This window comes from Diachasma alloeum, unplaced genomic scaffold (genome assembly GCF_001412515.2).
Source record: "Diachasma alloeum isolate Michigan unplaced genomic scaffold, Dall2.0 Dall_scaffold_00379, whole genome shotgun sequence".
Taxonomy (NCBI): Eukaryota; Metazoa; Arthropoda; class Insecta; order Hymenoptera; family Braconidae; genus Diachasma; species Diachasma alloeum.
Genome location: NW_021680518.1, coordinates 307,490 through 334,975, shown reverse-complemented (window position 1 = coordinate 334,975; position 27,486 = coordinate 307,490). Strand labels below are relative to the sequence as shown.

Below are 27,486 nucleotides of genomic sequence, written 5' to 3'. Positions count from 1 at the left end.
TTTTCACTCTGTTCTGATGTCGACCTGATTGGTCTGCAGTATTTGGAGTCACGTGACACCCCATATCGCTTTTATTTTGATGATTCCACGGCCGCTTGTCACTGTGTTCGTGAAATGCGTCGCGTGATAAAATGTAAACACGAAAGAATGATTTTCCGAGGGATAAATAAACATGCTCAATCTTCGTATTAAAGGTATGATGACCCGGAAGACGAGCGAAATTATCAACAAGCTCCAACGAACCTTCCTTGTTGGATAATTTTGAAACTCATGACTGTCATATGTCCGGGGCTCCATCAATCAATCAACCAATCAATTAATCAATTTGTTTGTTGGATATAATTCCATACGTTCCTTAGAGCTTCAGTAATCAATGAAGAGTCTCAAGAAATTATCGTACAAACATATTTTTTTATTAGAATAATCATTATATTACATCGAAACCTGAACAAAATAATATAATCACTCTTATAAAATTAATTTGCATTGACAAACAATTGCATTAAAAATGCCTCATTTTAATTGCACCATTTACACACACAATGTTTTGATTAACAATTCAAAATTCGCGATGCCCCCCCCCCCTCCTTAATATCAAAATGACTATCTCTTGTGATGTTTATTCTCAAGTATCAACAATTAGAAAACTGAAGAATGAAAAATTATAAAAATTCAAGGAATTCTGTTGACATCGACGTGTTATTCTCTTTATATGACTGGTGTTGAAAATTCACTTGTGATGTCTTATTTAATATGTGATTATACAACTGAAATCGTCAAACAATTCGACAGTCCCTCCATGACATCAATATGAACATTGATTTCACAGAGAAAAGTCAGAACTTTTTGCGAGTGTTTGAGGCCAAACAGTCGTATGTCCCAGCATATACGCCTTTTCGACATCAGTAAATTAACTGAATCGGCCTCACTGAGAGGGAAAATTTTCACGTTCAACAGGAAAATTCACTTTTAAATCGAACTGATTCACCATTCACTCCCAAAATCATTGACTCTCCTTTTAAAAAAACGGAAAGCTCGTCTCTACATATCGTCGCCTTGAGATCCGTACTCCTGAAATTACATTTCACATCCAAATGAATCATTATTTCAATTAAGAGGATGAATGGTAATGACAAGATGAGTGGTGTTGTGTGGAGTGGAGTGACGAGTTAAACGAATGAAAATGGTATTGTGAAGAATTTAATACAGCTTTCACCAAGGAATACCTTTATTAATCACAGTATACAGACATTTTGTGCGCAAATATGGTGATAATATATACAAAATAATTGACAATGATTGGGTTGTAAAGAATTTCCAAAAATTTATCAGAATGTCTATAAAATTTACGAGAAAATCTTTCGAAAATTGTCTAAATTTGACTGACTCTTCATATTTTTGACGATTGTGTAATTAGTGTAAATACGAGGATGAATAATTCTTGGAAAATGGAAGACAATGAGGTAATTCTGTAGTTCAGTGGTGGAAACTGGGAGATGAACCTCTAGAACTAATTGTTTCATTATTTTTTTGATAATTTTTTATGTCACAAAAGCTTAAATAAATCGATGATAATCGGGGAATAAGCATGAAGAGTAAAAAAATTGAGAAATCTTGTTCATAGTCAGGAAAATTTTGCACAAAAATTGTTGTCAATAAGAAAAACCGATAAGACTATAGAAGTCTGACAGTGAATGGATTTTAATTTTGTGTCATATTGTGTGCGATTTGGCTAGTTAAAAAACGAAAAAATTACTGTAAAATCTCTACGGTGAATGATTCTTGTAAAATGGAAAATGGAAGACAATGACATAATTCTGTAGTTAATTAGAATTGATTATTTCATTCTGAATAGTTCTGGACTCATCACCTCTTACGAATTAACTACCGAATCTATCGTCTAATGTGTCGTCTTCTGTACCTTGATGGCGGCTTTGATGCCAATGGTAACAATGACACCGAGTCCAAACATTATGAGATGAGGTAGATACTTGATGCCAGGGATATCAGGTCGCTTTGCCACTAACAAACCGAGGAATGTCAGCTTACGATCTGAATACGGTGGATATCGAGCGCTAAAAAATCATTAAAACATGAGAATGGCGAGGATCACAACGATCCACCTATGGAAGCATCGAATAGAAATAGAGTTCCCCAGTGACAGGTATTTCTATGCAATTTTTTCAGACATTGAGGAAAAAAATAGTTTTACCCAAAAATCCATTTTTTTTTAAGTGAGAGAAGTTTTTTTTTTTTTTTTCATTGCCCGACGGCCTGGCGCAGTGGTTAAGGTCGTTGCCTCACGTGCGCAAGGTTCCAAATTCAAATCCCAGTCAGGTAAAATGGTGAGATCTAACCATTTAAAGTCTTGATCTTCATCGCCATGTACTCAATCGAGTCGAAGCGGTGTAAAATAACAATAAAAAAAAAATTCATTACCGTATTTCTCCAGTCGAGTCATTCCCAGGCAATCCTTATTAGGTTTAAATTAGGAGATGATAATATTAGTTATAACCTTGAGTGAACCCCCTCAATAATTATCAACATGCAAAATATTAATCAACATTCAAAAAATTAATCAAATTTCTTCCTTGTAGAACGTAAGAAATTCAGGAGAAATGAATAATCATTAGAGGAGTTCATCCAAGGTCATGTGCAGCAGAGTCATCCTCTAGAGAGACATGACTGTTATAAATGAAACCTAATCGGGCTCGCCTGAGAATGACTCCATTGGAGAAATGCGAATTTGAAAAAATAAATGCTTCTCTCAAGTAAATGGATATTTGGCAAAAATATTTTTTTTTCTCAGTGTACTTATACAGAGAGAAATATACAGAGAGAAATATTCAGTAAAAATTAAGTATCTTCACGAAAAATTACGATACCGTCACTTACATTTTCTGAGTCGATTCCGTAATCGGTGAGTGAATTGTGAGTTCCGTAATTTTTACTGAACATTTCTCTCCGTGCATATATCGAAGTGTTAATGCATTATATACTCCGTTTTTTTTATTTTTCATTTTTATTCTCTTTTATCTTATTATTTTTCTTGTGAACGTTATTTGAGAGCAATGTCCACTCGGGCTTAAAAATTCGTTTGTGTTTTTTGAGTGACCTTGGTCACATATATATTTGTACAACATAATGTAGAGCCAATAAAATGTTTCAATATTAATATCATATAGAAGGACACTTACGAAGCCAGCGCTTCAGCGATAGGATTGTAATTTTTGACGAGAACTGATTTTTTGTGTACAAATGTGTCGAACGTCGCTTTTCCGTGATAAGCGCCCATTCCAGATGCGCCAACTCCGCCGAATGGAAGTGAGTCAACTGAGGAATGAACATAATTATGATTCAGCCTATAAAATTCGAGATGTCATATTTCTCAATTATAAAGAGCACTGGGGTGTGCAAGAGTATTCGGCGTTTTCGTTATCAAATCACTCATTTTCATTATGAAGTTTTTTAAAAATATTACTGGGTATCCCCCTTCGAATCCTGAATCATTTGTCTATCTTCTCGAGTATACATATCAAGAAGCATATCTCGAGTAAATCTATTTCTCATCGACGATTACTATTTTCCATGAAAATCTTTCACTCTTCCGTGTAACGCTGAGCTCCCATCTATTCAATCGTAGCACAGTGTTGCTGAGGAAAACTAAATTTAGTCACTGAAGTTTGTCATGAGTTTCGAATCACACACAGTAAAGTGGAGAAAACGGGAACAAGAGTTGAACGGCGCAGCTGATTAAAAATCCACATTCATTGGAAGTCTCTATTTGCGATTCTGAGGACTCTTGCACATCCCTAACACTGTATTTTTCTTTATTATCCAATGACTCATGAAATTTGATTTTATCGGTTGTAACAGTGGGATAAAAATTCACAATTTATTAACACTCCTATCCACAATAGGGAACTTGCATGAATTTTTTTCATTTTCTAATTTAAAATCTAAGTTTGGGACCTGAATAATTGATTTTTCATCCACAAATGTTCGAAATATTGCTCGTGAATTAATAATTAATTGTTAAAAGTCGAAGATTTCAAGCGCTTTGAAATCGCTAATGACGTCACACAGACGTTGAGCGCTGGACCAATCACAGAATGGCTTGAGCCGACCTAACCCAATCTTGAGATGCGCCTCGGGCAATGGAGGACAACTCCCCACTCTCGTCTTTTTCGACCAATGAAACGTTACCTGACCGTTTTCATGAGCCATGACCGACAAATTGACCTCGAAAACGACCGATTTTCAATAAATTATTATAAGACATCTACACTGAGAGAAATATCGCCATAATATCAGAACACTAATTTCTCGCGCCAAATATCTCATCTCTTGAGGATAAATTTCTAGGGATAAGAATTCCGGATAATGCGTCCGACATGACTTGAACATGAACATTTCATGATAAAGTGAGAATTTCTTGCCACAAGAAATGGGTTTTTTCATGTCAGAAGATGAGAAAATGACTAAAAATATTAAAAGCTTCAATTCAGTCAATCATGAATCAGAGACTTTCATATTGAATGAATGGAGAGTTAATGCAGAGGAAAATCTCCAGATATTAAAAAAATATAACCGTTGCTTACGCTCAATCGCTTTGAGTTCGAAGGGAATCAATATCTTCTTTTCCTTCTGTCAAACTATTCTTGTCTTTTATTTGAATATTATCTCACTCCAAAAAAAGACATCACCTTTTCATTCAGTAATTTCCTTCTTAGCCCGAAGAGCACCGATTTCTTGTCTGAAACCTACCATAAATTGATGAAATATATATGCGACGTTTTTCGCTCAAGAAATGATTTTTGTGATACTAGGTCGATTTTTCTCTCAGTGTAGGCAATATTTCTCCATAATTTTCGCTGTTTAGCTATTCATATGTTATGAGGAATGTGTGAATAGGGGAATTAGAAAGAATTGAGCTCCGTGCAAGTTTCCTATTCATCTGCTGAGCCAATGAACGTCATTCACAAAAACTGGGATGAGATGATTAATCACCCCTGACTAACTTCACACAAATTTTGATGAATGCATAATTACAATACAAGACACATTGCGTAATGATTGAATGATTCCCCTTCATTAACAGAATTATGATTATACCTGCGAAATGGGTTAGACAATCATTGATGCATGCAGTACCGGTGAAGGTATTCTTCAGCAGATTGTTTATCGTTTCTGATGATTTTGAGAAGGCGTAGAGGACTAGAGGCCTTTCCCTGCACCATGCGTTATTTTAGCAGCAGAACAGACAGGAAAAAGTCGGAGGAAACTTAGTTGTTGTTAGCGTAAAGTAATTATGGGAGGGGCTGCAAAGGAAAATTTAATTCAACAGGGAAGTGGTGAAACGTGACAGTACGTATGAATAAATTGAATAGAAAATCTAGCGAATTCGCTGGAAAATTCGATTGGAATTCTATGGAGTTTCTATAGGATTTCGAGTGGAATTCTATTGAAAATTTCTATTTATTTTTTGCGCTGATTCTGTTAGATATTCGATAAGAAACATTCAATAAATTTCGAACTTCTGTTCGAATTTTTCTCTTGAGATTTTTTCTATTAAAATTATTGGGCACAAATTTTCCAAGTTCTTTTTCATTGGATTTTCTTTTGTTTTGCATTACAGAATCCGAGTGGAAAACCTTGGAAAATTAATGCCCAAGCATTCTCATAGAAAAATCTCAAAAGAAAATTTCAAACAGAAATTCGAAATGTATTGACTTTTTCTTATCGAATATCGAATAAAATCAGCGCAAAAAAAATAGAATTTTTCAATAGAAATCCTATAGAAACCCCATAGAATTCCTATAAAATTCCAATGGAATTTTCTAGCGAATTCTCTAGATTTCCTATTTAATTTTTTTCATGCGTGAGAACAAAAACACAATTCTTCTTCTTCTAATCCTAATGGCTTTATCCTCTCACTCTTGTAGAGGCAAGTGCCAAACAAAACCACAATTCGATGCTTCAAATTATTGTAGTGGAGAGGTAACGGGATTAGTCAGCTCACTAGGAAATGTTGAGTTGATGCATACTATTTTATGACTTCACTACTGAATTAAATGTTTTTCATTGGATCAGAATCACGCCACGATTGATTTTGAATAGAGTAAGATGGGAAATCACAGAGGAAGATCATGCTCATATTAGTGGTTTAGAGGTAGAATCATCCTCCACCTAAAACAGATACCCTGACTCACCAGCAAACTGCATTATCGTGTCATTGACGCATATTGAACCACTCCGAGTTTGTTCAATTATCAAATTACGCACTCCACTGTCCTTGGTAAATATGTACAGCGTGAGGGGGCAGTCGCTATTATTCGAAAAATTTATGATTAAGTCATCAGTTGAGAAGAAGAAGATACTTCGTAGGAATGGAGAAGTTTCGGCTTTACATGAAGGTTTTCACAGGGATTTCTACATATATAGTTGTGAAGACTAAATATACAATAGACAATCGATAAAATCCCCCTATTTTCTAAATCTAGAAAGAAGAAAACCCTAGTTCATTTACTAACGTCTCTGACAGTGCATTTTCAGACAAAATTTATGTACAATTGTGTCAATTCTCTTCTGAAAATGAGAGATTTAAAAAAAATATGTACAGTAGTCGAATTGCTTTTTTAAAAATCAATTCAAAAAATGAGGGATTAGTTTTCTCAACTTCAAAAAAGCCTCTTCAGGTGTTTACAGAGTTAGAGGAGAGTTTGTTTTCCCATGGGATTTGCTACTTAAATACTGAAGTTGAAACAGAAAATTGATAGATTCAAATTACTCGAATTAGAGGGGAAAAATTGAACCATTGAGGTAAAAATTTCTATCGGTCCTTTTTTCCGTAGTCGTCTATCTTCGAACAAAACGTATGCACAATTTTATTGATAATAGGTACAGAATTGAATCCCATTATCGTCTGAATGGAGAGGGAATCAAAGTTGTTCGTCATTATCGTAAACTAGCATTCCCAATACAAATGCACTCACCGTTCATTTATGAATTTGATCGCTTCATACGCATTATCGACATTGATAATCGGGAGAATAGGCCCAAATATCTCCTCCTGCATTACAGGATCAGATGGTTTGACATCGGTTAAGATAGTTGGAGCGATGAACCTGTCTCGAGAGTCTGTCTCACCACCAACTACCACTTTACCGTTGCCATTCAACAGATTCATCAGACGTCTGGAAATAACATTAAATGGATGTATCATTCATCGAAAAATAGTGGAATCATACAACTCGAATAACTGTTCAATAGGACGAACAGATGAGATAATCAAATGAAATTTAATTAAATCGAATACAAATCTTCAAGTAATTAAAAAAATACTGTTGTTGGACACTACACGATGAAAATTAATTTCAAATGTGCCAATTATATGAAATAAATAATTCATTCTTTCCATTCTACTGAAATCAATGTAGAATTATTATAATGATTAAAACCACTTATACATTATCTTAATTGATTTTATTATGTTCTTTCTCATTTTTCTTTGCGGTTAGATTAAATTAAATCCATTTCATTCAATTGATGCAACAGGTTTTCTTGTTCTCGAGTTTTTTTTTTAATAAAGAGATATTTACGTTAAATAATAAGGAAAAAATAATCATTAATCATCATTTTCATTGACATGGATAGAATAAATAACTTATTCTTTCACTATGTAATTCAAATGAATCACTTCTCTTGATTTCTTCATGTAGAATGATTGTAATGATTAAAACCGTTAATTGAATTGATGACGAATACAAACTTACTGATAATGATTATTGTTGATGATCCTAGCCATATCAGGACTGTCCTTTGGGTTTTCTCCATACCACTCTGTCAATATTTTCTTTCCCTCCTCCACAAACGCCTCTTGAACCTCCTTAGTACATAATACATAATCTGGCGCAATGCATGTCTGTCCAACGTTGACGAACTTTCCCCAAAGTATACGTTTAGTTGCTATTGTGAGATCTGCTGTGTTGTCTATATACACAGGACTGGAAGAAAATGAAAAAAAAATGTACGAAATGAGAATATTCCCTCGGTCCAAACGAATCTGCATTAAACATGTTGAAGAACGTCTATGAATAAAGATCATGTGATAAACAAAAAAAGATCTTGTTATATTTCTCGCTGAATCAAATAGCTCTAGGGATATTTCAATGATTTTTACGTCGATTTTTCACGCATTCGTTATTAGTTAATCAATTCAGTATCGAAGCGGTAAAACGGTTCCAGTCGACTTAGCTCTGAACTGAGTTTTTTAGGAATATCTCCGAATCTAAGAGAGATACCGGAATTTTCGTAATTACCTTTTTCGTAGCTCTCAATTCGCTCTATAAAAAAGGTGGTGACAAAAATTTTGCTATATACCTTAGATTCCGAGATATTCATTTTAAAACTGACCAACAGTCAAAATCGACTTCGCATTACCGCTTCGCTACTGAATTATCTCGGTGATAAGTACGAAACAAGATCAGACAACATTTATTTTAAGGAAGACATGTCTTTACCTTTAGATTCAATTAAGCTTCAATAAATAAAAGAAAAAAAATCTTTTGGATCGAAAAGTGAATGGTCTACCAAATCTTCTTCCGACGCTTTATTCTTCATTTAAGAGTTCAAAATGTTGTTAAAAAGAAATCGGTTTAATCACCTTTTACCACCAAGTTCCAAGGTGACAGGTGTCAAATGTTTATTTGCAGCCTCACGGACAATTTTGCCGACTGTAGTCGAACCAGTGTAAAGAATATAATCGAACTTTTGTTTTAATAGTTCTGTTGTTTCCGGAACACCTCCAGTGACGACATGGTAACATTCCTAAAGAGATCAATGAATTCATTATAGAAAATGACCGATATGAACTAATAGTCAATAAAACGATCACAACAATTCAACTGAAGCTATCATTCAGGAATTCATAATTATCTCATCATTGTTAAAAATATTTGGCTGAAATATCCAGTATATTTGTTGGAAATTTCTATCAGATTGCAGTTCTACTGGAATTTCAAGGAATTCTATCATTGAAAATTTAGAATTTTATCAAAAATTAATAGAAACTGAGAATTTTAGTTCAGTTATTCCATGCAAATTGGAAAAATCAGAAAAATTGAAATATGCAAATATTTTCTTGAATATTCAATTAATCGATAATTCAGCGTGATTTGGTACTGAATATTCATGTGTAGATTGAATACCCAAGTAAGTTAGTCATTCTCATCTTCCTGCTGCTCAAAAATTTTGAGTTCCACTGAATTTTCAAGAAAATCGGAAATTTCATCATTTGTTCCCCTAAACGGAAATCAATGTCACTCTTCTTATAATTACGGCACGTTACTTTCTGGCGCACGTAGTAATTTTGGCGCATGTGAACAAATTTCTTCAACGATTAAGCCGCACACGGTGATAAAAAATTAATTCGACGAAAATTGCGAATCGTGAATAGATTATCTTGATTGCTGTTTTGTCGAAAGTCAATATTTACATCGCTCACGTAATACGACTCATAGTCAACGATTCATTGACAACTCATTATTAATATCCCTAATCCACAGAGTACTCTAGTCGAATGGGAAATTAATGCAATAGTTTGTTGAAAGTTTTAACCATCTGCGCTCAAGAGAAAATACATGAGTGTATAAATATGTCTGTGACAATAATAATTAGCGATGAAAATAAAAAATATAGAAAACTGAAAAATCGATCATTTGAGATAATAATAATTATTTTCAGTAAAATATGAGAATTTTATTCGAAAGATATTTAAGCTTTGTTAATGATGACCTAAAAAATCCTATTCCGTAAAATTACTGGAAAAATCAGTAAAAGTTCTCTCGATTAATCGCTTAAGTATTAGTTCTGTAAACTCACTGTATCGAGATATTTTGGAATAATCGTGGCAAGAAGTTTAGAGGTGGCTGGAGATATTTCCGATGGTTTCAGAATAGCGCAGTTACCAGCGGCAATAGCACCCATGAACGGAGAGACATTCAAAAGTAGCGGATAATTCCATGCCCCAATAATAAGCACAACTCCGTACGGATCTTTATGGATCTCAACGGAGTCAAACATATTCACAATACCCTTTGATGGCTGAAAAAAAATCATATGAATAATTCATTCTTCGTATTTACACTCATGAATAAATCCTTTTTCCGATATTGTGAGTGGACTTGAGATTTACCTTTTCAACTGCTGAGAATTCTTTTAAATTCATTATCATGTATTTGACATCTCCCAGAGCTGTGTCTAACTCCAATGCTGTTGTCTCGAATTTACACTGGGAAGAAGAATTATCTGGGTGTCAGCAAGAAGAGCAAGGGTACAACCCAATAATTGAACCCCATTTAAATAATTTTATGAATCCAAATTTTTTGTTTATTCGGATATCTCGACAGTTAGTTTTTAGAGAATGAAAAATGCTGATTTAGGAAAATATAAATGTATAAGTACTAAATGCACGCATGACCGACGGCATGGCGCAGTGGGTAAGAGGGTTGTCTCACATGCGAGAGGAGTAAAATGATGATGATCTAACCATTCAAAGTCTTGATCAAGCGGTCGCTACAATAGATCTTGATAAATGTAGGTGGCATAGGGCGCTTTGTGGGCCTAGCCGCTCCATTCTAGAGTTACATGGGTGAAGTCAGGGCTCTAGAATGCCTCCTTAACTAGAGATGCAAATGCGTCACATGACCCGTCATATGACGGTCATGTCACCCGTCATATGGCGGTCATGTGACTGTCATTGACGGTCACCTCACGAGCCGTTCATGACAGCTGTCACTATTCCCCCTCGCCCTTCTGTGACCGTCACAACTTGTCAAGAAAAAATGACGGTCATTTTTCATCTATATAGATGAAACTTGATTTTTTTCTCTGTCAATTTTCAGTTGAATCCCTTTTGTATTGGCCGCATTTTGAAATGGAAATCACGTTTTTTTTTCATCCATATAGATGAAACTATTTTGTTTTATTCATGACCGTCACAAATTGGAAATTAGTTATAACCGTCATTATGCAACTATACAGATAGTTTGGCAACAATTTGGTTACAAATGATTTGTGACAATCATTTGTAGTTGCAAAATTTGTGCGTCACAGGACCGTCACAAGACCGTCATTTTTTGGTCATATGACGCGATCTAAAAAATGCACAATTCCCCCTCGCCCTTCTGTGACCGTCACAACTTGTCAAGAAAAAATGACGGTCATTTTTCATCTATATAGATGAAACTTGATTTTTTTCTCCGTCAATTTTCAGTTGAATCCCTTTTGTATTGGCCGCATTTTGAAATGGAAATCACGTTTTTTTTTCATCCATATAGATGAAACTATTTTGTTTTATTCATGACCGTCACAAATTGGAAATTAGTTATAACCGTCATTATGCAACTATACAGATAGTTTGGCAACAATTTGGTTACAAATGATTTGTGACAATCATTTGTAGTTGCAAAATTTGTGCGTCACAGGACCGTCACAAGACCGTCATTTTTTGGTCATATGACGCGATCTAAAAAATGCACAATTCCCCCTCGCCCTTCTGTGACCGTCACAACTTGTCAAGAAAAAATGACGGTCATTTTTCATCTATATAGATGAAACTAGATTTTTTTCTCCGTCAATTTTCAGTTGAATCCCTTTTGTATTGGCCGCATTTTGAAATGGAAATCACGTTTTTTTTTCATCCATATAGATGAAACTATTTTGTTTTATTCATGACCGTCACAAATTGGAAATTAGTTATAACCGTCATTATGCAACTATACAGATAGTTTGACAACAATTTGGTTACAAATGATTTGTGACAATCATTTGTAGTTGCAAAATTTGTGCGTCACAGGACCGTCACAGGACCGTCAATTTTAGTCGTATGACACAATCTAAAAAATGACGGTCATTTTGCATCTCTATCCTTAACCCCTCGGCGCCCATATAACGCGGCTTGTCCCAACGGCCGGGAGACTTACGGCGCGTCAACTCCGTTATTCAATGAACGATAACTTAAAAACAGTCGAACGAAAATATTGAAATAAAATGCATTCGCTGTATTGAATTTTGAAACAAACTCCTAAAGAATTTCCTAATTTTTTACACCAATTTCAATGTTTGCCGATAATTGGTTGCTCAGATCTTCGAACATGCTAAATTTATTTATAACAAACAAATTATTCACTAAATCGAAATTTAACTTCTGCCATTCGATAGAAGGATCATTGAAGTATTTTCAGTAAAAATTTCAAATTTTTTGGGGGAAATTTTGTTGATAAACGAGATGATTTAATATGATTGAATCGGTTGGATGTAAAATTTTCATCTACAACTTTTGTTCATAGAAAAAAATATTATAATTGCATTGAAAAAAAAATAAAATAAAACAGTTTACTGCAGAGACATTTCCATTGACTTTCCAAATATCTTTTCCAAATGTCAATATGTCTCTTAGAATTCGAGAAAATGATTTTGTACTGTTGACGGAAAGGGTCGATACCATCATTGACTCCGGCCGATAGAACAAGTTTATGGGTCGATGCATGATATCGACGCGGTTCGTGAGGGGTTAACCTTAAATACACGCATTATCAAAGTCATGAACTGATAGCAGATAAAGTTTAACCAAATCGGTACTATTGTTGAATTCATGTCTCAGTTCGTATTGCTACCTATTTGGAATCCTTCAAAACATGATCTTTAACGTAATATAAACATAACTTTAATTGCGAAGATTAAAATCTGAAATAAATTCTAAACGAAAGTTAACATGGATATACGCGTATGAAAAAATCGTATAGAAAGTTTCTATACGATTTGCGTATAGAATTTCTATAGGTTTTCCGTATATGATATTCGGATATTTCTATACAAAAATTCCCTATACGGATTATTTCTATACGAATTCGTGTAAAAATTCGTATAGAAATGAACCGTATAGGAAATTTTCGTATAGAAATATCCGAATATCATATACGAAAAACCTATAGAAATGCTATACACAGTCCGTATAGAAAGATTCTATACGATTTTTTCCTACGTGTAGAACCAGGGATAGCCAAATCCATAATATTTAATGACCGCTAAATATTATTACGTTAATAATATTGTGTGTTAATTAGTTAACAATTTTAATAATCAATAATTGGGGTAAAAAGATTGACGATTATTCATGTAATCGAAGATCCCCTTTTAAGAAATTTGAATTGTTCACTTAGTGGTAAATTTACAGTCAAATTTTCAGTACAAATTTTCATTCATCATTATTTTAAAAAAATCAGATTATTAATATTATACTACAATATTTATTACATTTGATCAGCATATTTTAAACCTTCATTAATGTAAGGGTTAAATTCTTGTAATATTACAGAAACTTAATATTTCTCAAAGTCTAGTATTATTGATAATAATTAATAATTTACGTTTGTGCGTGAGCGGAATGGCGTGTCATGTCGAGGCGCCCTAGTCGAACGAGAGACTATTCTTAAAACTCTTATTTTAGAAACAATTCGATGGATCAATTTCCCGCACTCATGAAAATTAGAAAGACAAGATGTTCGATGAATTAATAAAGATAAAGGCTTGTTCATCATTATGCGCTATGGATTATTTCCTCACCCTTCGTAGATCGCTTTCTAACGCCACAATTATTTCCCCCGTATTGTCAATCAGCATTTTGTGAAATTGCTTCAGTTGTTTCAGCCTCCATTCCAGAGGTCTTGTTTTTCCACTGAGAAATGCGTCTCTGGACCGCTGCACGAGCTGAAATCCACCAATTATTTATTAATTATTTATTGAAACTGCTGTGTCAGGCGTTTTAAACGCGGATGGGACACTTACATCACTGTAATTAAGCATCGTGCGTGTTCCATTCATTTGATCTGCGAAAAAAAATGGAGTTATTCTATCTTCCTCTGGAATAAATGGTTTGGATAATTAATGGTTCAGATGGGTTTTCATTATGATTCGTTTATTCATGTTTCATAGAATGGTACACTGATAGAATGATTAATTTATTCCAAACGAGATTCGTTAATAGTTAACGAATGGTTCACTTGAATGGCGAAAGTCAACTCAAACAAGGCTCCTCAAATATACATTCGTTAACTATTAACGAATGAACATTTGGTGGGACCCAGTAGACCCTACCCTCCAACCAAAATCCATTCGTTAACAATAACTAATCCGTTCTATCAGTGTATTTGATTCTGCTTTGTTTGTCAGGCAGGCTTCATGAAAATTCGACGCAGGACGATTGTACTCATGAAAACTGCCTTATTTTCTCTATTCATTTGAGATATCCGCCGTATTCGAGTTCTCATTTTTGATTCAAAATATTGTGCATGGTTTTTTTTAAGGAAGGACTAGCGCCACATTTACCTCCAAAAGTAAACTTTTCAATTTTTTTTAGGTTTTTAGATATTTTCTAATGGTGTAATATAGGGATCCAAATTCGGACCTGCAAGGTTCAAATAATAAAATCATTGTAACATGTCTGGAAACTTAGGGTCAAATGGGGCTCAAATGAAAAAAGTAGAAAAGCATTTCACTGTAGAAAAAATACGGAAACCTTATTTTTTAAGATATATAATCGATTTCTAATAAAATTCTGATTACAAATAAGTTTGTTACGATTCCAAGAAAATGATTTTAATGGTAGAAGATTGGTATTTTATAAATTAATTATTGAAAATCCCGGTAATTTTCAAAAATTGAAATTTTTTGATTATTTTCTCAATCTTCCCCCAAAAGTAAAATTTCTCATTTTTTTGGGAGCTGAAATGAAAAAGTAGAATACCATTTCACTGTAGAAAAAATAGGAAAACCTTTTTTTTTAAGGCATGAAATTAATTTCTGGTAAGATTGTGATGATGAATAAATTTGTTACGATTCTAAAGGAATGATTTTAATGGTAGAAGAGTGATAGTTTATAAATTAATTATAGAAAATGCCGGTAATTTTCAAAAATTGCAATTTTAGAATTATTTTCTCAACCTTCCCCCAAAAGTAAAATTTCTCATTTTTTCATATTTTTAGTGTTTTCCAACGGTTCAATATCGAGATTCAAATTCAAGCCTGCCAGGTTCAAATAATAAAATCATTGTAACATGTCCGGAAACTTAGGGTCAAATGGAGCTCAAATGAAAAAAGTAGAAAACCATTTCACTCTAGACAAAATACGGAAACCTTATTTTTTAGGACATGAATAAATTTGTTACAATCCCAAACAAATGATTTTCATGACGGAAAATTGATTGTTTATAAATTAATTATAAAAAGATGCTCGTAATTTCCAAAAGTTGCAATTTTCAAATTATGTTCTCAATCTTCCCCCAAAAGTGAACTTTCTCATTCTTTTCATATTTTTCAATATCGAGATTCAAATTCAGACCTGCAAGGTTTAAATAATAAAATCATTCCAAAAGGTCCGGAAACGTAGGGTCAAATGGGCTACAAATGAAACCATTTCACTCGAAAAAATAGCATTCCTTCCATTTCATAAACAATTACCAGTAAAAATTCAAAACAATTAACAACTCGAAAAAGTCAGTCAGTATTACTCAATGCGGAAGTGATTAAACAATCAATCACCGATTAATTCTGCATAACTGAATAACTCGCCTCGAAATACCGGAAGTGAAATGTAAACAAAATGACTTTTCTCGTAATATTAAAACACAGAATTACCCATTTGATGTTTACTGAACAAAAGTAATCCAACAATGACCGTGACAGATGTCAAACTCCGGCGACTATCGAACTTGGTATACCCACAACCACTGGACAGAGATATTTTTCGTATTCTTCGGTGAGTACGTTCCAAAGATCGCAACTACACGGCAAATCACATGTTTCATAACTCACACACGAATTGATACTGAACTGGAAGTGAAGAGAGATTAACGATGATGCGCGTGTATTTGTAAACCCGTTCGCTACCCGCAGTTTATGTAAGTGGGGATGTGTGAGTGGGCGAATGCATAGCAACCGGTTTCCCAAGTCATTGAGTCCCTTAATACCAGGGGGCAGCACGCAACGGCTTTCACTTTTCTTCGATTTTCATATTTTGTTTGGGTGAGAAACTGTCATTATCGCAATTTCATTATTTTGTACGTTTTCGTTCAATGATTCATTTGATCACGCAGGAAAAAATTCAGTGGAAAACCTAGCGAATTCGCTAGAAAATTCTATTGGAATTCTTTGGGATTTTTATAGGATTTCTGTTGGAATTCTACTGGAAAATTTTATTTGCTTTTTGCGCTAATTCTATTGGATATTCGATAAGAAAAAGTCAATAGATTTAGAATTTCTGTTTGGAATGTTGAGATTTTTTCTATAAGAATGCTTGGGCGTCAATTTTATAAGTTTTTTCCACCCGCAATCTGTAATGTAAAACGAAACAAAATCCAGCGGAAAAAACTTGGAAAATTTGTGCCCAATAATGTCTAATAGAAAAAATATCAAGAGAAAAATTCCAACAGAAATTCGAAATCTATTGACTTTTTCTTATCGAATATCTAATAGAATCACCGCAAAAAACAAATAGAATTTTTCGACAGAATTACAATAGAAATCCTATAGAAACTCCATAGAATTCCAATAGAATTCTCTAGCGAATTCGCTAGGTTTTCTACTGAATATTTTCATACGTGATATTATATTTCTTGGAACGCTTTCGCTTCCGAATGAAAACAAAATTAAAATTCTAAGGAATTCTCGTTAAAATTCTATTAGTTTTTGTCCAGATTCTACCGGATATTTGATAGAAAAAAGTCAATAGATTTCGATTTTTCCATGCGAATATTCTCTTCGAATTTTTTCTATAAGAATACTTGGGCATGAATTACTAGAACAAGATCTCTTGAGAATAGAAAAAATCTCAAGAGAAAAATTCAAACAGAAAAATCGAAAACTATTGTCTTTTTCCTATCAAATCCTTAATAGAATCTGCGCAAAAAAACAAATAGAATTTTAACGAGAATTCTCTAGAATTTTAATAGAGTCCCCATAGAATTTTCTAGCGAATTCACTAAGGTTTTCTATTGAACTTTTTCCTACGTGAGGATTTGGCTTCGCTATTCGCCGATAAGTGAAACAAGTGGGAAATTGCTATTGAATTGTATATATTATAGTTATTTTTGCTAATTAATTAGCAATATATATATAATTCATCGTTTATTTCATTTTATTAAATTGAATAAGATTTCTTTGTAACTAATTTTGCCAGATTTTCAAATTAGTTGTATGTATCATTCATTATTCCTTATGAATTCCTTATTATGAATCATCATCATTATTCTTATCATTCCTTACTTCTATACTGTTCGAAATTTTTTGAAATTTCATGGAAGACATTATACTAAATCTCATGGGAGGGAGATTAAATCGGATTTAGAGGAAAAATTGTTATGAAACTTCAAGTTTTAAGTAGAATTCACGGAAATTCTTGAGTTTTCACTAGGAGTGAGATGGAAATTTTTCAACTTGATTGAATATTCAGAAACAAAATGGCATGCATTTTAATTTTTCCTTGAATTTTTCTGATTTTTCTTAATATTTACAGAATAATTGAACTGCAAAATCAACTATTTTACTGGTTTTCAGATCATTTGAACAGAAAATCGATGAAATATTCGATTTTTCGATGATAAGATTTCCTAAAATTTCAGTGAACTTTTCAATTCAGACGCAAATTTTCAACTGTATACAACCGATTGCCTTTTTTACAGCTCCCCTCTGAGCCCTTCGATAAAATGTTAGTTAAACATAATGTTAGTTAAATGTTAATGTTATGTTCAATATGCCGGTCGAAAAATGTCTTTGATTTGTGATAAAATGTTAGTTCCTTTACATTGCCCAGGACAAGAGCAACAAAATGCTAAAAATTTAATAAGAAGAGTTTGCCCCTGAAAAACAGGCAATGATTATAAAACGGGAAATAATTGGTACCGAGTATAAACGTGACCTTTGATCACTCAACTCAACGAGAAAAACGAGCGACTTTGACCTTGCTCAACTGTGCCAAGATCTACAAGTTAAGGCGGGACATTAATCACGCGAGTGATTAAAATCTATCAAAGCCGCGAATCATTTACTTCCTTTTAAAGAAGATACACACAGTGAGAAAAGTTGAATAATAATTACCTAGAAAATCGTGGCAAATTTTACTGTGCGAAAGACGATCGTGGAGCGAAATGTAATTCAGTGAAAAAATACCTGTTTGTGGAGAATATTTTACGATTCGTTCGGCAAAAAAACACCTCTGTGGATGGAAAAATTATCCTCCGTACAGTAAAATTTCCCGCGCCGATAGAAATTTTACCGAACGCGTTTTCCTCACTCATAATACTGCGGTTTACAATTCTCGACATGTCACCCACGGAGAGAAAAATTCAATAAAAATTACCAAAAAAACAACGAAAATGACGTTCCGACGTTTCGACGTTTTTTACGAAAAAACGTTGAAAATTCAATAAAAAGTGTGAGTCGGAACTGAAATTGTACGAGTCGCCACGTAAATGGAATGAGAAAAGAAATGAATAACCAAATTTTTCATTATACACGGGCTCTTATGGGATTTATGTTGAAATTTATAATTTACCTTATATTTCAATTCAATTCAATTCAATTCAATTTATAATTCACTAGGAGACTCTAAAAATAGAAATAAAAAAAGAAGGTAATGTGCATAAACTATACTGAATCGAATGGCCAGAGAAAAATTCGGGGTACCCGGGCAAAAAGAGTAAATATTTGAAAGATTCTCTCCCATATCAGTAAATGTTAGCGCATGCGTTTGGTGCATTTTGTCCACTTCATTTCTAAATAATAAACGTGGGTTAGTGGATTGCAATTTTTCTCAAGATAAAGGGAATAACTTCATCTCTCAGTTGAAAAAAAATCAATTTTTTTTTTGAATACTTGTGATTTTGGATAAACATTCTTAAAATGACACCGATCGGTGTCCCAATGAGTGTACACCGTTTTTGGTGCGAAGTTGCGGTGTTAAAATTACACCGCACCATAGGACATCGCATGTAAAATCTGATGTTAATTCAACACCAAACGGGGTCCCAAGAAGTCCGCACCGGATTTTCTATTGTGTAATTGGTACTGAAAATTCATGATTTCATTAAAAATTCAAATAATTAAAACGATTCAAATTTTATCGATTGATTTCACTTTTATATTGTTTGTAGACTGTAGTTTGATCCTGTAATTGGCCTTCTGCTGTTGGGTCTTTATGAAATAAAATGAAATGAAATGAAATTAAATAGATAGAGGAATTCTCATCTCTATGCAGCTCGAAAATTATGGAAATTCGTTGAATTTTTAGTGAAACCTGAAATTTTTATGTCAGCTTCCTGCAAAAATTACTAGTCGACTGTCTATGAAATTTCAATTTATTTTCTAACAGTGCGCAAATACAATTCTATGTGTAAAATCCAACTAGTTGTGCGCCAAATGTGCATAAAATGCGCCGACTTTACGCATAATTAATCGGACTTTACATATAGAATTCTGTTCGCGGAAAATACAGTCTTATGCTTAAAATCGACACTGTATTTTCTGTGTGCAACGCAGTCGTAATTTCGCGGAAATAAACACATGAGTTTATTATTTTCCAACAAAAATATTGTTGAAATGAATATAAAAAACTCAAATGAAGAAATTTTATTTGATTCAAAAGCGTAATTTCCATGCGTATGCATTGAATTATTCCCGTAATTATTGAAATATTCATCAGGTTCGAACCGTTCGGCTGTGAAACTCGATTCCAAAAATTGAATCGTTTGGAACTTTTGTTTGTATGATTTGTCGGCAAAACGACCTTCAAATTCGGGTTCTACGCACCAAAAAACATCGAAAAATATTGAGTTGACCCGTAGCACATGCACTGAATGGGCACCAAATAGGGGAGGGTAGGGTAAAACGGGGCAGGGTGGGCAAAATGGAGCACCTCAAAATTTTCCCAAAAATTGAAATAATGATGAATTTGCGAGAAAAGTATGAAATAACTACCAGATGAGTTAATTAAAAACTATCGCTCATTTTTTTTCAGATTTTTTCGACAATCCATTTCATTTTATCTCATTTTTTATATGATTTTTTCTTTATTTTTTAATAAGTTAACTTCTATTCATTCGATTTTCATTTATAACCCATCAAAATTTTCCATTTTCTACTATATATAAGAATATTTTGAATATTTTTTTGCTCAACCCCTAGGTGCTCATTATAACGAATTAAAAAAAAAGTTGAAAAACTTGAATTTTCAAAATTATGTCACGTTTTATTTTTCTCGTATTTTTTTCATTAATTCTTGTCATCAAAACAAGTATTTTGAACTGTCAAACCAGTTAGGTTTCGTCCTGGACCTATTTTATTTTCAATTTTTTATTGTTGAAACTCCGCGAATTTCGTCAAAACACCCTGAGACGACTTTGATTATGGATCGAAAAAATATGTAACATATAAGTATACATTTTAATTAATTTCATACTATTTATAATCAAAGTCAATCAACGCAATTTTGATGTATTTCAATTGGGGCATTCCCATTTTGTCCTTCAATTATTATTTTTTTTTAATTGACGTGATTTCACCTCATGCTGGAACCATATTTTACCTCAAATATAAGTAATTTTGACCAAAAAACACTCATAATTAGCCTCTGCGGTTTCATGCCCCATTTTGCCCTCCCCTCCCCTAGTACCTAGCGTATGGATGGCAAAATATGGAATTGAGATAAAATTGCTTGTGTAAAGTTGACGACAAGTTTTCCCAATCGAGGGAGGTAATGTTAATGGTAATGTTAATTGATTTTCCAACGAGGCCAATTCAACATCTGTTCCCAAGGCTCTACACAGTATTTACAATTGGCTAGTTATCGTCAACTTTCGTGAAGGATTGATAGGCTTAAAGAGGCACACACGCACGACGTCAACTTCGGACAGTATAACTAGGTTTGACTTAAGAATTTATGTTGGAGTTGTAATAACAGGTATCTACTGCTGAAAAAACAGTCGGACCGTTTAGAAACTAAGAAAAATGAATTGAAATATCACGGAAAGTTTTTAAGGAAATTTGAATACTTATTCAATTGAATTCAATGTTCAATTTTTTTGATAGCCAATATTGAAATGAAAATATTTGATAATTTTTCAGAATTAAAACCAGAACAATCACATTGGCATTTCGACTGTTCAAGATAATTCACAACCGTTTTTCATCTGGAAAATTGTTCTTTGTGTTTTTTAAGTCACTTTTCAATTCAGAAATTTCCCTATTTTTTTAGTCTATTTAATAATATATATCTCAACAGTAGATTGGACAAATTTGACTTCCGCTCTCATTCAGATCTCCATTTTATTAAATAGTAAAATTCATGTAAATGAAATTCAGAATTTTTAAAAATCTGATATTTAAAAAAATACCTGAAAGTATTTCTGATTTCAATAGAATTAATTGTCTATGAAATTTCGCCTGACTCAATTCAGTGTCACGCCAACACAGTAATTCTAGAGAAAAATAACAGAATGCATCACTCACGTTCGCGCTAACTGAAAAGAAATTCTTCGAAATGTTCGCGAAGGAAAAACGGTTGAGGCACTGACACAACTTCTCTTTCCAATCTGAAGTCACCTACTTCGTAATCTTATCTTAGTGAAGGGGGAGTGATATTATTCATGAAGCATGACGATAGTAACTTTTTTTCTCATTCACATCAGGATGATAATCCACGTGCGCAAAATCTCACTTTCTATACATTGTGATGAAATATAGGGTTCGACACTCGTGGGAGAAGTATTCTTTGACCCTCGGGAGGATTACACTCGCCTTCGGCGAGCCCAAATAATTTTTGTGACACCGCTGCTACGTTCACGTCGTGCCGAAAAGTCCCTTTTCCGTACTGACCTTCACTTTTCCCCGAACACTGAGAAAAAAAATTATTTTTGCCAAATATCCATTTTCGTGAGAGAAGTATTTATTTTTTCAATACCATTTTCCTCCAGTCGAGCCATTCCCAGTCAATTCTCATTAGGTTTCAATTATGACAATTATGTTACTCTTGAAGATGATCATGGTAGTTAAAAGCTCGAATGAACTCCCTCAATAATCACAAACATTTAAAAATTACTTGAAATTTTTCCCTGTAGAAAATAAGAAATTTACGAAAAATGAAAAATCATCAGAGAAGTTTATCCATGGTCATGTTCAACATAGTCATCCTCTAGAGCAACATCATTCTCATAATTGAAACCTAATCAGGTTCGCCTGAGAGTGATGCGATGGGAAAAATACGATTTTGGAAAAATGAATGCTTCCCTCCAGTAAACGAATATTTGGCAAAAATATTTTTTTTTCTCAGTGAACTGGCAAAAGTGAAAGTCACTATGGTAAAATATCGTTCGCGTTTAGTGCCACTGGGGTTTTCAACGAGTGTGATTGGCACCTCACACTCGTCGAAAACCCCAATGGCACTCGACGCGAAATAGTATATTTCGTAACGAGTGCAAAAAAGTGTTTTTTGGCGAGTGGGAGGTTTATATCACGAGCCGAAGGCGAGTGATATAATCCCACGAGCTAAAAAACATTTTTTCACGAGTTACGAACAATATTTTTCATCACAATGTGGCGGAAATTGGACTTTTAGGCACGCGGAGCGTGCCGAAAAGTTCACTTTTCGTCACAGCGTGATGAAATAGTATATTTCATCACGCTGTGAGAGAAAGTAACTTTTTAGGCACGCTTCGCGTGCCTAACACGTCCCTTTTCCACACATTGTGATGAAAAATATCGTTCGATACTCGTGGGAAAAGGGTTTTTTGGCTCATGGGATTATATCACTCGTCTTCGGCTCGTGCTATAAACCTCCCACGATCCAAAATAGTATATTTCGTAACGAGTGCAAAAAAGTGTTTTTTGGCGAGTGGGAGGTTTATATCACGAGCCGAAGGCGAGTGATATAATCCCACGAGCTAAAAAACATTTTTTCACGAGTTACGAACAATATTTTTCATCACAATGTGGCGGAAATTGGACTTTTAGGCACGCGGAGCGTGCCGAAAAGTTCACTTTTCGTCACAGCGTGATGAAAAACTCTTTTCCGCACTCGTAACGAAATATACTATTTCGTTTAGTCGTAAATGAAAAGTAAACGAAAAGTATTTTTTCGCCGTTCCGGAATTTTTGATGGGCCTTCCCCCAAAAGACTCGAAATAAATAAAAAAAATTCTCTCAAAGTTTCAGCTCTATCTCAATCCCGAAACGCCCCCCAAGAGCTTTGTTTTTTCCCTATACGGAATATGTGAAAAAACATCATTTTCCACGTTTTTTCGGATGTTTACGCGAATTACTAAAGAACCGCTGAGGCGATTGTCTTCACAAACTAATCGGTTCTAAGTTACACGAAGATGCTCACGGACGAAAAAATTTAATAGAAAAACCTATCGAATTCGTTAGAAAATTCTATTGAATTTCTATTGAATTAGTTTTTGGCCGATTCTATTAAAATGTTCAATAAAAAATATTCAGTAGAAAAAGTCAATAGAATTCAATTTTTCTATGTAACTTATTCTATTGAGATATTTTCTATAGATTTTCCTCGGCTCAAATTTTCCAAGTTTCTTCGTTTGATTTTCTTGATGAGAAGAAAAGAAAAATAGAATGAAAAAAACTTGGACAATTTGAGTCGTGCAAATTCTATAGAAAATATATGAAAAGAATAAGTTATATAGAAAAATCGAATTCTGTTGACTTTTTCTACTGAATATTTTTTATTGAACATTTTAATAGAATCGGCCAAAAACTAATTCAATAGAAATTCAATAGAATTTTCTAACAAATTCGATAGGTTTTTCTATTAACTTCCCCCCAATTATACCTTTACCCGATTATACCTTTCGTACAGTAAAATTTTCCCTGATATTCTAGGTAATTTTTATTCAACGTGTTCCTTCGCGTGACAATATTGAGAAAACTAGAATAAAAGACAGAATGAGGAATAGATTCTTGGCCAGATTCTTTCGTTGAAGAAATCGAATATCTAAAATTCAATGAATTTTTTTAGTAGAAAAAAAACGAAATTTCTAATCATTATTCACTACTGGATTTTTTTATAACATTGTATCGAAGAACTCATTATCAATGGGAATGGTATTCTTGACTTGCTAATAAACTCGATGAGAAACTGGAAATCGATCCAATCAAACTGATGATCATGATCAGCGATTATCAGGTTTTTTCGTCGTTCTCTGCCAATTGACTTCAATACCAATTATAATTCTGATGATGTTCGTCGACGGAGGAAGGACAACTATTACCACATTTTACTGAAACATCAATCGAGAATAATTTTTTTCTAATTGAAAACATTCATCGCAAAAATATATTCCATCCGCGAAATCATCTCGTTAATAACAGCATGAGTGGCTCAAATGCCCGTGACATTGGAAGAATATATCATCAGAAAAAGATATAAAAACCGACACAGAATAACATTAACATGTTAAATATTCAAGAATCCTAACAACGTTTATTCTCACATCCATAACTACCACTCGATAAACACGCAAAGGTTGTTAAAAGATATTGAAAGATGGAAATATTTCCTCGATTTGTAGACGACACACTCATAATTTCCCACATTTTGAAGCATCGCTGATGAAATATTAAAACTGATATTTAAATTTTAGTACAACATCGATTGGTTCATCGTTTTCACTAATTTTTATGCTTGAAAATCTCCACCGTAACATCAAAAATATATAACTAAATGAGATACTTAACAGTCTTTGCGATTATACAGATAATTTATGGCGCAAGAATGAAAAAACACATGTATAAAAATATTTTTCACCCGTGTTTTTTCATGTTTACTGAATCAATAAAAAAATAATTGCACAATTTGAAAATACAGCTTGAATTCCACTTTTCAAAGAATCACTCATGAATTCTGTTACAATTTCTCTGATGAAAAACATTCGAATAATCAATTTTTTTATTGAAGAAAAGATTCCCAGAATTAATTTGTTAAAATCTTTGAATGACAAATGTATTTTCTGATCATCTTCCAGTAAAGTATAAATTTACTGAAATACGATTTTTATTCGACCACAATTCCTCTGGTGGAAAAAATTTGAATGATTTTTTTTTAGTTGAAAAATTTTTTTTCTATTTTTATTTGCTAATACCTTGTGACTAAGGACTGCCGCAATTAAACGTTTGTATGACAGTTCAATAAAATGTAGCCATAGTTGTTAATATTATTTTTTCAACGAAATTCAGTACAAAATACTCGGTGAGAATGCTTTACTGTTTTTTGTAATTGTTCTCTTTTTCAAATGATCACTTTTTTTTACAATCACAATTTCTCGTGTTTATCCTCAATTTCATCGTTCATATCTGATGAAAAATGTGTGAAATAACGTGGTCGATACGTTGACACAAATATGATGATGTATATGACTTCGAAATCGAGTTTTGTTCAACAAATTTTGATTAAAAAATTCAAATGAATGGTTGTTCTTACCTGACTCGTCAGCACCCACATCAGGAGTGCCCTCCATGTCGATCAGACACTCTAATGGCTCCTGAGTCATCTCTGGTCTCTCCTCGTCTGTTTGCTCGACTATATCAACAGTTACCTCAGCCTGAAAGGATCACCGCGATCGTTAGAAAAATACATAACACTGGTATTGACTATTCGTACGGCAGCTTCATTAGTGAAATCGTTGGATAGCTCTTCGGACTGTGCAGAACAGACGAGTTTGTAGTGAACATAAAATTTCTGAATGAATGGGGAATAATTTCAGTTGTACGTGAATAAAAATTGATATTCCAAGTTTAGTTTTGTAAATTTTTTAAGGGGAGACTGCTGTGAATTTCCAAATTCGCGGGGTATTGGAGTGACATTTATCATGTTTTGAAGAGCAATTATCTATGTCTAAAAACCGATAATTAGTGCAATTTCCGAGCTGCGGAGGTTTTTATTTTTTCAAAATTAAAAAAAAAGTGTACAATAGCAATTACGAGTTAGTTTATGGAAATGCGAATCCGATACAGCTAATTTTGTTTTTTTTTTATGTCAAAAATTGCACCGTCCATAGAAAATTATCAGAAAATTGATTCAAAATATTAAAAATATATTCTCGATTCTTTCGGAAAATTTTTTCAGGATATTTTACATGAGTGGTGCAATTTTTATATTAAAAAAACGAAATGAATATATTTGAAATTATGAAATTTGAAAAATAATAAAATAATTTATAATTTACATTTTCAATTGACTATTGAGTAGATAATTCTAAATTTCATAAAAAGGATTTTCGATTAGCCAAATAATTGTCAATCTTCCGAACTCAATTATTGATTGATAAAATAATTCGGAATTTGAATATTTAATTGATGATTATTGAATAATTAAAAAATGTTAAGTAATATTGACAAACGATAAATTTCATGTGAATTAGTCGTTGTTATGAGTGCTATATCGTCGTAATGCCCTTCCCGATTTTCCATTTGAAATTTCAGGAGTAATTTCCTAACAGTACAACCAAAATTATCCCATTTCATTGTCCCACTTCACTCATAAACAATTCTTCACTTCATTCAATTCCCCCAAAAATGTTCACAAACCTCAGAACGGCTATTCACACCCGGAACCAAAAAATCACTCGAACAAATTTCAAATCCCTCACATGAGCTCCCAATACCCAGGAATACTCAACTTGCAATCACATTTCCCCGGCACGACACAATTTCCTCATACCGAAATCCCCCCGAGACCACAATAATTCCAGAAAAAAATAGCATACAATCATCCTCATTAGAAAATACCGAGCAGTCCCATCAGTTCCTACGACTGCCTTCTCCGCTCAATGATTAATAACTGGAGTTCTAGGCCTGAGCACGCGAGAGAAAGGTCGCGCGTTTCCTTAGAAACAAAAATACTGAGGAATGAAAGATCAACGTACCATGATGTCCAGCTACTTCCCGCTTCACCCCGGAAATAAAACAAGAACTCCTGGAAATGCTGAAAATTAACCGGAGAAAATAACGTCAGCAGTTCATGGATTATCGAGCACGCATGAGTCCAACTCTACTCTGATTACACTTTTGAGTTTTCTTTAAATCCTAAAAGAGCAACTTCATCGTCGGATCGTTCTTACGCAACTCATCCGTCCAGCGGTTAGTGGTCATTGTACATTCGGGAAAAAAGGGGAATGAAAATTTGAGAGGGGGACAGCGGCTGATTTATATGGTAATTGATGGAAATCAGCGGCCGACGGTAGTTCGATTGTCTTCGATTCACTCCGGGCCCCAAGAAATGTCTCACCTTTTCAAAATTTATGACGAATGTCTGCCGGAGACGTTTATCATGATTGCATTGAGAGAATTATTTTAAATTGGTCCAGATATTTTGGATTCCGACATTTTTTTCTGGAAGATTTTATTACTGACAGGTCGATGAAT

The 27,486-nt window shown here is 33.7% G+C and overlaps 1 protein-coding gene across 4 annotated transcripts; it reads right to left on the bottom strand.

Annotated features, from left to right (window-relative positions):
* Positions 1-391: 391 nt before the first annotated feature.
* On the bottom strand, positions 392-27,005 carry LOC107041818 (fatty aldehyde dehydrogenase). 4 transcript variants are annotated; one of them, XM_015262579.1, is made up of 13 exons: positions 26,988-27,005; positions 25,544-25,664; positions 13,849-13,889; positions 13,627-13,770; positions 10,196-10,291; positions 9,883-10,104; positions 8,666-8,829; positions 7,776-8,006; positions 6,996-7,196; positions 6,213-6,328; positions 3,198-3,333; positions 1,922-2,075; positions 392-1,071 (listed from the first exon to the last, which is right to left on the bottom strand). In XM_015262579.1, the coding sequence occupies exons 1-13, from the start codon at positions 26,988-26,990 to the stop codon at positions 1,042-1,044; spliced, it is 1,659 nt and encodes a 552-aa protein (XP_015118065.1). In that variant the 5' UTR covers positions 26,991-27,005; the 3' UTR covers positions 392-1,041. The 4 variants fall into 4 exon arrangements, with proteins under 4 accessions (XP_015118065.1, XP_015118068.1, XP_015118067.1 ...); XM_015262582.1 differs by lacking the exons at positions 25,544-25,664; positions 26,988-27,005 and adding an exon at positions 21,562-21,609; XM_015262581.1 differs by lacking the exons at positions 25,544-25,664; positions 26,988-27,005 and adding an exon at positions 21,447-21,553.
* Between the last annotated feature and the right edge of the window lie 481 nt (positions 27,006-27,486).